This window comes from Lactuca saligna, chromosome 8 (assembly GCF_052625555.1).
Source record: "Lactuca saligna cultivar CGN05327 chromosome 8, ASM5262555v1, whole genome shotgun sequence".
Classification (NCBI taxonomy): Eukaryota; Viridiplantae; Streptophyta; class Magnoliopsida; order Asterales; family Asteraceae; genus Lactuca; species Lactuca saligna.
In genome coordinates this window covers 46,820,887-46,834,683 of record NC_136424.1, presented here as the reverse complement: position 1 = coordinate 46,834,683, position 13,797 = coordinate 46,820,887, and the positions used below count along the sequence as shown (strand labels likewise).

Here is a 13,797-nt window from a genome sequence, read left to right as displayed (position 1 = left end):
TTATCTACCTCCTTCTCCGAGTTGTTACAAAAAGGACAATAATAAAAACCAAACGTGATCCCTCTCAACCACAAATTGGAAGCAACCAGAATCCTGTCAAGAAGAAACTTCTAAACAAAACAAATAACTTATATAGAATCCCACTTCATCCATATAAAACCACCAAGAATTCTATCACGATCTAGTTTATCTGTCATCAAACTTCTCAAGAAACTAACAGAAAATACCACTTGACATACCTTTCCAGCACCATGAATTCGGAATATTGGGCAACTCTACATCATCAAACAAACTCATTAAATTGTTCAGCTCAGATTCTTCCATACCTTTTTTTCATAGAGTAAATTACACCAATGGTCCCTATGATATAGGATAATTTGTACGTTTGGTCCCTAATTTATTTTTTTAACTCAGAAGGTCCCTACTATTTGTTTTTGTTACACGTTTGGTCCCTACTGTTTGCTTTTGTTACGTGTTTGGTCTCTGTCTTACCTAAAAATACTATTATTTAAATAGGAAAAATGGTGGGATAGATAAGATAAGGTAAGAGAGATGGGGTTGTAGGTGTGTTTATTTAAATAAATTAAAAATCAAGGGATATATAGTCTTTTTAGGTAAGACGGGGACCAAACGCGTAACAAAAACAAATAGTAGGGACCTTCCGAGTTAAAAAAATAAGTTAGGGATCAAGCACGCAAATTACCTTAAACCATAAGGACCATTCGTGTAATTTACTTTTTTCATATTTCTCTTCCACTACCCCTAAAAACCAGTCCGAATACCACCATAAATTATGTCCAACACCAGACAGGTTTTGTTACTGTTCAGCTTGTAAAATCTAGGAAATGATTGTTTGAGAGTATAATCTTCATGTCACTTATCTTTCCAAAAAAAAGAGTATGATTTCCTGCACCCATCTTTCTAAAAAACAAATTATCAAGAGAAAATTTTCACTCAGTAAGTTCTCTATTTATTTAAAAAATGGACAACCAAGTGTCTGAAATACCCTTTTTAGCCAAAGGCATTCCATTAATCAATTTAAAGTTGTGCAAATACTCAATACAAAAATACCAAAACGATTCTAGTTCAACTTTCAGCATCCACCGCCATTTTGCAAGAACCGCTACATTCAAAGTTCTAAGACTACCAACACCGAGACCTCCTTTGTGTTTAGGTAAAGTCACCAAGTCCCAAGAAACCCAATAAATTTTTCTTTGATTATTTAAACCACCCCAAAGAAACCTCCTTCGAATTCCTTCCAACAAATCAATATTTTTCCTCACGGCTTTGAAAAAGAGCAAAGTAATAAAGAGGAAGACTCCCCAAAACTGATTTTACCAATTTTAATCTACCCCCCAAAAGAGAGATTACGAGCTTTCCAAATAGAAAGCTTCGATCTAAATTTCTCCAAAATCAGCTCCCAATTCCTAGCAAGTTTCATATTCACACCGATAAGTGAAAGGAATACTTGTCAGCTCACAATGTAAAATATTAGCAAGACAACTTACATCAACATCCTCCACCCCAATGCCAAAAAACCTTTCTTTTAAAGAGGTTTAACTTTTAAACCGGAAGCAAGAAAGAAGCACCTAAGAATTCTGTTTAAGTTTACTTCAAACCATTCACCAATAAACATGGCATCATCCATACACATTAGATGTGAAAGATGAGAACCATTATGAGGTAAGGATATACCTTGAAAAAAGTGATGATCACAATCATCTTTTAAGGAAACACTAAAACCCTCCATAGTTAAGATAAAGAGAAATGGGGAGAGAGGATCTCCTTGCCTCACTCCCCTCTTGATGTCAAACTCTTTTGATGGAGATCTGTTAATTAAAATTGAGGCCCTCCTGAAAGAAAGACAAAGAGGTAGTCTCATTTGTTAAACGCAATATTTTGAACAGGTTCGGGATCCCTGCTGAAATCATATGCGACAATGGATCCCAATTCATAAGCAAGAGGACAAGAGACTTTTGCACGAGTTAGGGAATCAAAATGATAATGTCCACTCTTTTTCATCCCCAAACTAATGGTCAAACAGAATCTAACAACAAGATCATAGTAAAGGATGGGTACGGCTGTGTGTGTGGTATTTTGGGGAACTCACTAAGCTTTGTGCTTATGATTTGTGGTTTAAAAGTTTTAGGTTTTCTTATAATAAAGGAAGGGAACGGCTTGATTGCACCACATCAATGGGGACTTGTGTACATGAAAACTTTTAAGTGATACTCTGATAACTGTTTTAAGATATTGTAGTTGTGATTTGAATAAACACTTAAAGTTTTAATTGAAAATTTTGGGTTGAAATTTAGGACGTTACAACATGGGCCGGGATTGTTTAAAGCTACTCAAATTTAGGGATGGGGATCAGATCCTTTAACTGCTATTCAATACACTACTTCCTCAAGACCCAAAAATGCAAGTTTGGCCATATGTGTAAATTCAATCACCCAAAAGATAAATCTGCTCTTTTGGTAAGTTTCAATGTTTCACTACACTATGTCGTGTGACTTTGATTTCAATTTATGTTGACATAGAAAGTAAACAAGATTTGTCCATATGGCCAGGCTGTGTTTGTGAAACATTTTTATTCAATGCCAACATTGATCTTGAAGCTGATATTTTTCTTATTTTCTTTTATTTCAACGTTTGTTGCTTCTCACAACCTGATTTACCCGTCTATTTCAATCAAACCAGGGACTTTGGGACATTTATCTAACATTTTGCAAAAATCTAGAGGTTTCAATTCAAAAGAATCTACAGAGAAGAGGAATCTTTTTTTATGAGGAATATAACATAGTAAAACAAACTTTGGTTGATAACTCTATGAGTTTGCATCAAGAGATTAACTGAATTTGCAAAACTGATATTCCTAGTGATGTTGTTGTTCATTGGGATGTATGCAAGGATGAGAGTAAATAATGAGAAATTCCAACTGGACCGTATCCAGATAAAACATCAATATTTAAGAACAAGGCTTTTTAAAATCAAAATGATGTTTGAATATTTTTGGTGGATAAATACTTTTTCCAAATATTTAATTTCTCATGTTGAAATTATGAGATTGTGCTAGATGATGGACCATTTGGATGTTGCGTGGTATTTTTTGTCAAGTTTTGACTTTCTAATTATATTTTCACTTTTCAAAATGTGCATTAAACATAATGTTTGTTTTCATTAACCGAACCATGTATTTATCTAATTTATTGGTTTGGCTTTCTTTAATGTCCAAAATATCCTTGGGGAATATGAAAGTAAATTAATCAAGTTTTATTTTAGGTTTGGTATAATCTAATGTATTTCCAGGCTAGACATGAGCCTGTAAGTTCTTTTAAATGTTTATGAAATGGTTGTTTTAATAGAAACATACAACCCAAAACGGCACCGAGGGTAAAAAGGTCAATGTTTGCTACAAGGCTTGAAAGCACCATCAAGGTGATGAGAATTCTATCCACTCAAATATCTAAACAACATCGCCACAGGAGAGATAGACCCTCGAAGGGTAAAAAGGTCAATTCATAGACCAAATTAAAAAGATTAGCAAATTAATTAACATCCAAATGCATTCTCAATTGCAGCACCATGAACAAGTGAAGGCACCAAGGAGTAGAAGACATGTAGCCACAGGAGACGCACTGAGACCCATAAACCAGCACCAAGGGTAAAATGGTCAGACTTGGCACATAAAAGGTGCAAAAAAGTGATCTACTCAACAAAGTAGGAACCAATTGTTTACAAGTTTTTGATGTTCCAAGTTATTATGTAAATATGCTCTTGAATATGATAATGATTAATTTGGTGATGTGTTTTTAGATTGGGAGACCTGCTTTTGATCAATTTCTTAAGAAGCACATAGTTGCTTATAAGTTTGATTCGATTGATAAGTATATGTTCCTTGATTTCTTGAAAGTGATTTTCCCTGGAATTGAGAAACAAATTGATTTAAAAATATGTATATGTTTTTTAATGCTATGGAGTCGATTTCTAATATTTGTAAAAAGGTAGTTTCATTAGCACATAAATTTAAGCAAGGTAGGATGCCAAGTGACGAATCATTTCTTTTACTAATTATTTTATGTGAAATATGATACATTTTTCGGAAACTATTATTGGCTGTCATAATTCTCAAATTTTCTTTGTTTTATATTGTTATTCTTTTTGTACCATCACTTCTTATTACCAACACCAACAAATCAAAACATAAACGTTTTGAAAAAACAGAAAACCAACAAAAAAAAAAAATATGACCCGTGGTGAAAAACCATGGGATCACACACAAGTTTGAAGTATTTAATTGGTACCAACATAAATGAGAAAAAAAAAAAAAATCGTTGTCCACTTTTATCCCCGATCATGATATTTTGATAATTTAATTATTTACAATGATATTTTGATTATTTAGATGACCTTACTTTTTTTATTATTATTTTTTTTTAATCTATGGCATTATCATTTATTGTTCTATATCAATACTTACAAGTATTTATGCTTAGACCATCAAGCTTAGCATCATAGTTGCTAGCTTTTCTTTTATAAAATATCTATGTACAAGCATGAAGAGATTTTGTGTTTCCTTTTTGGGTTAAATACAAAAAACTCCATTGCATTTACATGAATTTATTGAAAAAGCCATAATGTTAATAAAGTTTTTTTTGTGAACAAACCATTGCATACTTTTTGACCGTTTATAAATAAATTTTTTTTGCCTTTTTCTACGTTTACTTTGTTTGCCGAGTTAAATTATTGAAGCCAATGAGGGGTGATTTCTTGGGGGACGTTTCCATTATTGTTTTGGCACATTAATAATTCCCGAAGGATTTGTATACATTATATAATATATATAGAGGATCCAAACGTTGAAAAAGGTGTTTTTTTAATAACTTTATGCAATGCAACATGATATATATTCATCTAAATTAATGAATAAAACCTAAAATTCTTAAAAACATTTATTAAACAGTAAAAAGAAAATATGTTTTTATAGATTCAGTCAAGCATTTCATCGAACATACACCAGACAATTTTCAATCGATTACGTAACACAAGATTTAATATCTAAAACAAAACACAATGATATCAAGATAGAGAGAATCTCACATTTTTACAGCATTTTCAAAGCACACTACTTACTCAAACATTACGACGCCGTTTTCGAGTGTAAACAAGAAGGGGTCTGGGGGCGTCTTCGGCCGGATTTTCAGCGTCAGGGTTTCCGGCGTTTCCGGCGTCAGGGTTTCCGGCCGGAGGGTCGTTGGCTGGGAGGTTGTCTTCAGGTAGGTTTTGGTCTTCCGGTGGGGGGTTGCCGATGGGCTGTTCGTTGGCTGGAAGATTATCGACGGGAGGTTCATTTAAATCCGGTATCTGCAGTTCTTGTCGTCCGCGGCGATCTTCTGGATCGCTAGTGCCAGCCTTAACATCGGGTGCGCTAACTGACTCAAACCATTGTTCTAACGTTGAAAAGGGTAGAGGAATCCCTGCAAACCATTGAATCCAGTATCAAGAAACAAGTTTAAATGTGAAATTTTCCGGGATTTGAGAGATTTCTAACCTTGAGTGTTGTTCTGTTGGGCAATGTGCCCCGATAACAACCGGACCAAGAAATCTAACACCAATCGTAGTAGACTTGAACAAAACAAATGTCAAAATATTTCTATATAAAAATATATAGATATAAAACAAGTTAGTGAATTGAAGTTCTTACAGGGCGTGCTGTGCGTCTGAAAGAGCCATTGCGATCTAGTGTCCTAACATCGCGTCGGAATTAACAAACAAATCAAAAATCAAATTCAAAAAATCAAAATATGAAAGTGATTCGACGGATTCAAAGAATTGTTATTAACATCTTCAAGAACATCAAAGAAACATCGAATTCATACCCAAATTGAAACAGCATGAATAACCAAACCAAGAAATCCCGAATAGTGCCTGAATCAATAAGCACAAGAAGCGGGGAAGATTACTTGAAGAAGGCGATGGAACTGAATTATGAAGATTGTTGTATGTTGTATGTTGTAACAGAGACAGAGGTCGTTAGTATTTATTGAGAAGGTTCGTCTCTAAGTAATTCAAATAGAAAGCGGCAAAAGTTTGATATTGTCCACGTGGACTTTGCAATTCGGTAAATTAGTTATATTTGTGTACTTTTTATGTAGAACTAAAGGGTGTGCTTTGGATTGGGAAATTTTCGTTTTTTTTGTGGGTTGATTCATATTATATATATTTTTTTCTAAAAATATTTATATTTATTAAAGAAAAATAAGGATCTCTCTCTCTCTCTCTCTCTCTCTCTAAACCAAGGACATCTTCATAAGTCTCCATCCCCATGATGTTTTCTAATCAACAACACCAAATTAGAAGACCCATCGTTCATACAGTTTGCTCTGAAGCGCAAAAACACAATATACTCCACCTCTCCTTCCTCTGTTCTTGTTCTAAAACATGCAACTCAAACCGCCATCACCATTGGAGAGTGTTGCTTCAAACCTGCAACTAGATCGGAAAACCTACCATTCAATCAATTTGGAAAATCCTCCAATCTAAAACCCTTAAATCATAGAAAAACCACGAAAAAACTATAAATCGAGCGTATAATACGGGCAAATCGATGACATCATGGCGACATCGATTCAGACTTTTTTCGTTTTGAGAGTAAGGGGAGAATTAAGTGGATATGAGGTGTGGGAGGTGGGTGTTGCCTTTGATTTTGGTTTCAGAGAGAGGCATATTAAAGAGGTAAAATTGATTCCTTTGTCTTTTTTTGCTCTGATTCATCGCCATCATGGCAACATCGATTCAGATGGGCCACATGATGACGATCATTGTTGGAAGTCGTAGGTTTGATTTCTTGGATTTTTATGGTTTCGTTTTTGGGATTATCATCATGTTTCGTTTTTGGGATTTTCATTAGGTGTCCAGAACTTTAAGTAATTGATTTCAATAAGCTGAAAAAAAGAGATGCTAAAAATGAAAACAGAGATTGTATTTCTTGTGTAATAAAAGATCGACTGTATATTGAATGTCTTTGTTTTCTTGGCTAAATCAACAATACTTTATTTTTGCAAGGGTAAAAAAAGCTAGAATTAAGGAGCATATACATCATGAACCATGGATCGAAAGTGGGGAGATTTATGGTGTTGCAGATTTTGGTGCTTGTGTTTATACGAGGGGGGGGGGGGAGATAGAGAGAGAGAGAGAGAGATGTCCCTATTTTTCTTTAATAAATATAAATATTTTTAGAAAATAATGGAAATAAATATAATAAGGGCAATTTAGTTATTTCAGTTTTGGGAGGGACCAAATCCACGTACAAACTAAGTAAAAAAGACCATGAAGCCAAAAAAATCGAGGATTTAACTAAACATCATGAAACATGCATACCATAGGGACCATATTTGCAATTTTGTCTATTTATTTCTGGGTTGGTTTTTAACACATGCATAACGGACTAAAGTTGACAAAATATAGAAATTGTGGTGGTCAAATGTTGAAAAAGGGTAAAAGTAATGTTCATAAGGGTTATTCTAATTAATATAGAGAAGGGACCAAAATTGCTAAGTTATAGAAAGTATTGTGGCTTAATCTAATTAATATTAGAGAAGGTACTAAAATTGCCAAGTTATAGAGAAGGGACCAAAATTGCCATGTTGTAGAAAGTATTGTGGCGAAATGACTTTGTATAAGAGAAGAGACCAAAATTACCAAATTGTAACAAAAAAGTATAAGGATCGTTACTGTATATTGCCAAAGATGGATGATTTATGAATAAAATAAAAAAGCATAGAGGTTAGTAGTGTAAATTGCCAAATGTTACCATGTTGGTGATTTGTTATCATCAATGTTATTTAAGTGTAATGAGATTACTTTTTTGATCAAAAGTGATCTTGATAAATATTAAACTAGTAAAGAAGGTGTGAAGTATACACTTGTTTAAGTTTGATCAAGTAAAGAACGCGAAGCCCTTGAACGAACGGGGATCCGAGGATAGCGCCCCTGGGAGCGGGGTCCAAGGGGCAGAGGTCTGGTTTTCATAGAGAATCGACCCATTTTGACTTTTATTCAAATACCTGTTTTTATGACCGGTTTTGGTGGTTTGTGACAGTTTGAAACTATCATATGACAATTTTCAAACAGAGATCTTAAAGTCTGTTTTGGTCCCATTTTATGGTACATATGAAAAAATAATATGATCACTAAGTCATCAAAATTTGAGGAGGCAAAAACATTATTGAGATGAAATGAAGAAATGCCAACCATGCTCTTTAGTAAGATGGAATAAACTATGAGTGACAAGAGGTCAGTTCAAGAAGAATACATTGTAATAATACTTGTAAACATGAAGAACACAACCTAGTCATCTATAATGCCACCACCTTCTATATTTCCAATCTACCAGAACGATGCACCAGTGCAAGTGTATTGAAAAGATTCTAATAATTTTTGTTTATTGGTGGATGCATACAATGCCAAGAAGAAATATATATTTGGTGACAACTCCTCCTTCATTAGATTTATAGAAGTTAGAGATTCCAAATAAATGGAGGGACAAATCAATAAATCCAAGCTTGGTGATGTCAATATTTCGACCAATATCGCAAAAGTTTGATAGGAATCAAAGATCCATAAATGTACTGTCAACTAGAAATCTCACAATGACTTCGATAATGGAAGGACAACCAAGAAAACATGGATCTATTATACATAACTATAACACTGGTATTTGATTATGCATGGACATTTTTAAAGGCTGCCTCCCTCAACCCCAATCTGCACTTCGTAAAAAATGGTTAGATTACCTATTCAAACATACCATGCCTTAAGGCCCGGAGGAAATGATCCCTTGTCGGCGAAGTCCACACCATGAAACTGATGAGTTTTGTACAAACAATCCTATGTGTGCATGCAACCCTAGAATTGGATCTATGTTTTCACTATTAGATACACAACATTATGAACACATAATGAAACCCTAATGTGGTCTACTATTTTCGAAATTCACCAAGAAGGATAGATCACATACCTCTTGTTGTTATATTGCAACAACAACTTAAATCTTCAAACCCTAAGTCTTGAAAGCAAGCACCACAAGTGTAGTGCCTCTAATGGCTCACAAACACCATGAGCAATTGGAGAGGTTATAGAGAGAGAAGGAAGGAGGTAGAAATCGGCCCTAAGAGCCCTTTAGGAAGCATGGACGAATTCTTATGGCAAAGGGGTGTTTATATAGGTGTGAAGATTGGGGTTTCAGTCCTTATCCTTATCTAGTTGCTTGCCACCAAGTAACAATAAGATAAGCCTTGAATGCCCTTATCTTTGGAGGATTTCAAGGATCCTTATCCTCTTGATTTCGTCCAACCCATATCTAGGATAATTCTTACCCTACTTTGTAACTATCACATAATTACAATACAGCCCCTCTAATTTAATTAATTACACTTGATCACAAAATTAATTCTTAATTAATTATTGACCAATATTAATTAAACAAATATGATTTCTCCTTTAATATATTATTCTTATAACATATTAATAAATCATAATAACCTCTTTTTCTATTATTTCTCCAGTCAAGTTGCTTTGGTGAAGGCAACCCAAAAGGACCATGCACAATCGGGTCAAGTACTTACCAAATATGGTTACGGGCTTAGACACTAATCCAGCAGTCTCTCACTTGGATAAGTCTAGTAACCACAAATGTAAGTACAACTCGATTAGCAATCGTAGCTCTTAAAGACGCTGTTGAACTCTGATCTTATCAGTAACCTGTCCTTTAGATAAGGGATCATATATTCCTCCATTCTAAATATCGTATAGGCGTGAGACATGGATTGAAATCATTCTCTCAGTCTATGTGTTGTTTCTCGATTTTCGATTTACGACGAATGACTAATTGAACAAATCAAATTAGCCCTAGCCCGGCCGAGCATTTACGTTTGTCATCACTAAATCATCGAGGGGCCCACAGATATCGCTTTTATCCCACTTTGGGTAAAAGGAACGGATAAATTTCGACTCAATGCTTGCTTGCACTCACTCACCAAATCACACACAACAATAAGTTTTATAACACCAAGTTACTGGTGTGTTTACATATTATCAATGTATAACCGATTCGCAAGATACAACTCACACATCTCGGTTTCAAGAATACAAGATATTATCGTCTCACCAATCGCTCGTGATAAAATCCATGAAGCGATCCAAGTGAGCGTGGGTTTAATCCAATGCTCAAAATCATATTCATAAGCACTCATGAACGTTGCAGCAAACCTTTGCTATGTCTAATACACTTTAGACAATCTACAAACCAATTCATGACAGTCTTCATTCATACCTATTTCCAACATATGAACGACTGTGGACCATTCGAATAATTTGATTAATATAAAATAATTAATTATTCAGGAAGTCAAAACATGCAAAGTGAAAAAACAAGAATAATACTAATCTTATATGGTCCTAAACCTTTGAGTATAAATAAAACATCTTTTATTTATCACCATATTGATTACTCATTATCCATTGTTTAATGTTTCGACTTTATAACTCGAATCATACCCACAATTGTCCCATGGTCCAAGCATGCACACTTTGGTTTCCTATGGTCCATACTTTGTGAAATAGATCAATTGAATCTTTTCAAATACAACTCATTTCACAATCCCCAATCCTTATAATTAGTGTAAGAATACCAAATTCTTGCCACCTTTTAGAATATGTCAAATTCTAATATTTTATGCAATGATCCTCTTATGAAGTCACGGCACAAAAATCACAAAGACTCGGCCAACGAAATCACAAGGTACTCTATCAAAAATTGTTACAGAACAATTCTATAGATGTGATGTCTCTCACTCAAAGTACATTCCTTTGAACATCCTTTTGCATAAAATTTTCTAATCTAGACATAAATTCTTAATTTCCAACTCCCAAATATGGAAACATTTCCATATTTACCATATGACAACTCATTCTTAATAGAATCTTATCTATTCATAATAATATCGATATGGTCCATTCAATACCATACTTCCAACTACTCACAAGCGACCAATCCTCAGCGAACTTTTGGATCGTCCTTTGACAGTTGTTTAATTATCTTAGTCAAAACCGATTCTTGTCCTTTTTCCCTCTTAATGCGCTAGACATTTGGAAAAATTTTAGAATGGTCAAATATTATAGCACTTGCAATCGATCCTTTACCTGAAGCGTATGGGACATGATGCATAATGTCTTACATAAAGATACGATACTCTATCAATCTTCTGCCATAATATTTTATGTGTCACGTTCTTACAATTCGAACTATGAAGAGGGATACCGTAATCATAATCGAAATTTAAGAAGACACTATGTATCCTTTGACTAAATTTATTAAAATTTCTCAATCTAAGCTTTAGATTTTGAACGAAGTACAATATTCTCTCCCTTAATTATAGAAAAACAACTTTTCAACTCTTACAACTTTGCAAAGTATAACTCTTGTTTTCTATAATTAATATTGCTAACTTGCTATACTTATCATAATAATCATGCTCCCACTTACATGATGATTATTTCTTTACCGGCATAACACTTATGCTCCCACTAGCTTCGACATGTATTCAGAAATCAACTGAACTTCTAGAAAACAATTTCTTAAGTTCATATTTCTAATACTAGATGCTTCGATAAGACTTTATCTAAGCTTCTCAACCTCATACACTTTTCCTTGGACAACTCATATGTATATGTCTAAACGATTCTAGGACTCATATCAACAAGTCTAAAATGTTCAGACCCATTTGCCATTTCCCACAATTCGAACTATGAAGAGGTATGTCGTAATCATAGTTGAATTTGAGAAACCCAAATCACATAATGTTATCTTCAAAGTCTCTCTTAGTGGTGTATACATTCCCATCCACGTGAATTCATCATAACCATAATCTCAATATAATGTTAGTGACAAATCCAAACTCTTATGGATAGAACTTGTTCTTCTTAATTTCTTGCCATCAAGGGTCCCACCATTACTTCCAAGTTATTGAGCAGCTCACCCCTTCATTTCAATGTACTTTCCATTGAACAAGGTGTCTTGCCCCTATACAATCCATTGAGAACTCGTAGAACTCACATATACAGAAAACTCAATTGGAATGGCACAGAAAACAAAATAGTGTCAACACGATAGGTTGTAAACCTCAAGTCGTGTGCTACTGATGATTGATAAGGTTTATTCTTGATTTGTTCTTGAAACCTTTCAAGAATATTAAGACTCCCACTGACTCCTTGACATATAAGATTCTCTTGTCAATAAACATTTCTCGACAAACAAATATTCAAGAGTTAGTGTAGCTTTTATCAAGACAAAACACTTCACAAAATTGGTCCTAGTTGGTCTGTGTCTTCTCTAATACATCACAACTTTCCACATTTGATGAATGTTATAAACCTTCTTAAGACTTGTCACTCAATGTTAAAATCTTAACTCTAAGACTTGTTTTGGAATGAAGTATGATTGGCTTCTTGATTTAACTATTTCTTCAATTCTTGATTCCTCTTCTTAGACATATAATTTCACTAAGACTCACTTAGAGGATTAATTGAGATATGTTTCTTCATCATTAAGACCTATCATAAAACATAATAAAAGGTACTATCCCTTCTTCTTAGAATAGAGAAACTTTTATCTTTCTGTCTACTTGATTCTTCTTATTTGTTATGCTATTGATTGGAACCTTTTCAATCAATTCAGAATTACACTTAATCTCATAAGTATAACCATATGTACTTAACCTTAGTAAATCATGACGAATATCTTTGTTACTCTTGTGGTGGATTTGATCAACACACAACTTTGTGTACTCGATCTCCTAGTCCTACACTTGACACTTTGTCAAAGAATTTGTCTAAATTTCCAAATATGAAATTTCTCATTCATCATGCAATCAAGTTGTATGATTCCAAGTTTCTATCCAATTGAAACTTGGGCGATGAGAAACTTTCCCTATTTGGTAAATTCTTGACTTTTCCACAAATAATACAATTAAGAATCAAATCCATTATTGCTAATAATAGAACCTTACAAACATCAATTTTTTCATACATGCCATTGCAAGGATAAATAAATAATATAAAATCAAAATTTATTTTATTGCGGAAAAATTTGTCCTTACAATGCAATTTAATTGAAAAACTATGTTAATACATATTTCTTAGCAATCTTATTCTAACTTCAAGTAGTAGCTCAAGATTCTAATCTTCAAGTAATGCGATCGAAATCCATTTCTTCATGATTAGATTCCGCTCACTTCTTCCCTTAAGCTTCATCTCTTTTCTTTGATCCTACAAAACATCGAAATGTAATCTTATCACATTATATATTAAGAATCTAGAATAGAAACTTAAAAGAGTTAGTTAATGGATTTTACCTAAAGTAGAGCCATACGTTTTAACTCTCCCATCTCTTAGATCTCTTAGGTAAATAGGGCAGCTTCGTCTCCAATGCCCCTTCTCTTGGCAATAAAAGCAAATTGACTCTTTTGGAACAACACACGAAACTACTTCTGACTTTGCCTTTCTCTTATGATCAAACTTTTCGATCATGGCATGCCTTTCGTTGCCATTGCCTATATCCATAGAGGTCTGGAAGGCAGATTCACCAATCAAATTTGCTTTTTCAGTGCGCCAAATCATTGCTGATTCAGCAGCAATAAGCATATAGGTGAGATCGATGAGGGTTACGTCGTGGTTCATCATATAGTACTCTCTTACGAACTCACTATATGAGTCAGGAAGTGACTGAAGGACCCAGTC

The 13,797-nt window shown here is 34.1% G+C and overlaps 1 protein-coding gene across 1 annotated transcript; it reads right to left on the bottom strand.

Moving 5' to 3' along the window:
• Positions 1-5,021: 5,021 nt before the first annotated feature.
• LOC145013036 (uncharacterized) lies at positions 5,022-6,005 on the bottom strand. Its single transcript, XM_078971837.1, has 4 exons — positions 5,880-6,005; positions 5,705-5,747; positions 5,552-5,625; positions 5,022-5,477 (listed from the first exon to the last, which is right to left on the bottom strand). The coding sequence occupies exons 2-4, from the start codon at positions 5,731-5,733 to the stop codon at positions 5,134-5,136; spliced, it is 447 nt and encodes a 148-aa protein (XP_078827963.1). The 5' UTR covers positions 5,734-5,747; positions 5,880-6,005; the 3' UTR covers positions 5,022-5,133.
• Positions 6,006-13,797: the final 7,792 nt, after the last annotated feature.